The sequence below is a fragment of the Fulmarus glacialis genome, unplaced genomic scaffold (genome assembly GCF_000690835.1).
Source record: "Fulmarus glacialis isolate BGI_N327 unplaced genomic scaffold, ASM69083v1 scaffold43368, whole genome shotgun sequence".
Classification (NCBI taxonomy): domain Eukaryota; kingdom Metazoa; phylum Chordata; class Aves; order Procellariiformes; family Procellariidae; genus Fulmarus; species Fulmarus glacialis.
Window position 1 is genome coordinate 8,827 of NW_009228475.1, and position 2,333 is coordinate 11,159.

At 46.9% G+C, this 2,333-nt stretch overlaps 1 protein-coding gene across 1 annotated transcript in view; it reads right to left on the reverse strand.

The window, feature by feature from the left end:
* Positions 1 to 407: 407 nt before the first annotated feature.
* The window catches only part of TMEM255A (transmembrane protein 255A), a 23,597-nt gene continuing 21,671 nt past the window's right edge, over positions 408 to 2,333 (reverse strand). Inside the window, exon 9 of the mRNA XM_009583489.1 lies at positions 408 to 780. Within this exon, the coding sequence (XP_009581784.1) occupies positions 622 to 780 (159 nt within the window). The 3' untranslated portion in view covers positions 408 to 621. The remainder of the gene's footprint in view (positions 781 to 2,333) is intronic.

Below are 2,333 nucleotides of genomic sequence, written 5' to 3' on the forward strand. Positions count from 1 at the left end.
CCAATTGTTTTGCTAGACATACATGAAAATATCCTATGACGTTATCTCTTTTCATTAGCGTTAAAGTTTGAGACACTGTTGCGGTTCCCCCCAAGATTTTTCCAGTGCATAGGCTGTAACCAACAAGTGACGTGAGCTAGGTTCTGTGGCCCCAAAAAATCCCAGCAACTGGAGCCCCAAGGCCAAACAAAAGAAGTGTCAAGTTGAGCTGTCTGCAAGCACCCTCACCTTAAAGAGATTGATACTCTCCAGCAACTATCGATCTTGGCTACCCTTACTTCAGCTTGGCACAAGATGGAGTAAGGCAGACCAGAATCTATCATCTGTGTTGCATCACTTTATTAAAAACCAAGGACTACCTTGCGGTACAACAAGGAAGCTGGAACTTAGGCCACCCCGCTACTCACTGACACTGGAAAACATCAGCAGTATGTCCCCTTCCTCATATTCCGCTGTTAAACCTCTGAAACCTCTCGCAAGAAAGAACAGTCCAATCTAATATTTGTATTTGCAATTATCTTCTGTATCTATCCTCCCGCTCCCTCCCACCGTAAAATATAAATACAAAACGTTCACAATTATTTCAATGGCAAATTTTTTTTTTCTTCTTTCCCACATTCTTTATGGTGTGTAAGGTGGTGGCTTTTCAAAAGGTGGAAAATACGGTGGCGAGTAACGAGGCGGCGCATTAGAGGACCACATATAGCTGGGAGATGGCGACACTGACTGGGGGTCATCAGAGAGGCCAGAAGGAGTGGAGGCTGGAAACACGCTGGAATGCTGCAGGGAGACAGCAAGAAGGCCGTAATGTAAACACTTCTTAATGTAAAGGACTCTGGCAAAGCGATACTTCATTACCAAGCAGTGCAAAATTAACATTTCAAGGCTCACTTCTGCAAAACATATGTACATAGAAATAAGTATTGAAATAACTTGTTGCATTCAAGGTAAGCACAGCCTGTAAGTAACAGTTTTGCATGATGACACTCCTTAGACCTAAAACTGAAGGCGGCATTTAAAAAAAAAAAACAAAACCAAAACCAAATTACTTTCTCATCACTTTTGTGTACCTGCTGCATTTCACAGAGCCTGGACAATTGAAAACTGATGAGTCTCTCTCAAATCTTGGATTTCACACATCTGCCAGTTTAGCAACAATGAACAGCCTGCAGATTATTTCTTTTTACATTACTTTTTCTCTTCATCACAAATAAAAAACCCCCAGAAATCAATGATAACAAAATAATTTATTCCTTCAGTAAGTAAAAAGCTTGAAAAGGTGGAGAAACAGAATTAGGTGCATGCCTAAAAATTAATTTCTGCTCTCCAGAATACCTCTGTTATCAAAAATACCTTAGACCTGAAGCCTCAAGTCATACGGTGCTGGCACTGTCAGAGACCTGCGCACAGGCTGTGTTCTGTCTAGAAACAGGCCAGACAAACAGGCAATGAAACACAGTCACTTGCATTCGCTCCTCTGGCCACTAATACACCGTGGTTTTATCCCTGACAGTCATGCTGCGCCCTGTGCTGCTGTTGGCCACCTGAACAAGGTCGGAGGCGACCATGTGATTTTACCTTGGCAGGCAGAGGAATGACGGACTCTGCAGTAATAGCAGGTTGTTTTCAAAAGGCATCTTTTTTGTGTCACTCCCCTAACACCAACCTGTGACGGTTTATTAAGCCGATATATAGACCATGAAAGCCCAGCCGGCACGCTGGAGCAGAGCGCCTTTCTGCTCTGCCGCTCAGGCACCACGCGCCCCTTCGCCACCCTCCGGCTGCAGGCACGGACTGCAAATCCCAAATGTGCCCGGCTTAAGGCCCTGGCAGAGACAGAAGCGCGAGGAGGATTTGCACTGTGCTGCGAGGGGCATGGGAGTGCATGCCGAGGGACCCGCGCCGGGGCAGCGAGGCCGAGCTGTACGCAGTGGTGACCGTGAACAAGGTCGGAGGTGACACGTGATCTTACCTTGGTGGGTGGAGGGATGACGGACTCTGCAGTAATAGCAGGTTGTTTTCAAACAGCATCTTTTTTGTGTCACTCCCCTCACACCAACCTGTGACGGTTTATTAAGCTGATACATAGACCACAAAAGCCCAGCCTCCTCAACAAGACCTCACAGAAAGCCATACAAACCGTTCCCGTTTCAAACACCACAACAGCTCTTCCATCCCACCCCAGTTCACCTAAAGCCCAATGGGTGGGAAGCCCCGGACTGCAAAGACTGCAAAGACATTTGGAAGGGCGCTGCCGCGGCAACACGGTGCTCGTTAGCAAACGCAGCCCTGGGTTTTCACCGTTACAAAGCGCCTGCGCCCGGCTGCCTCAG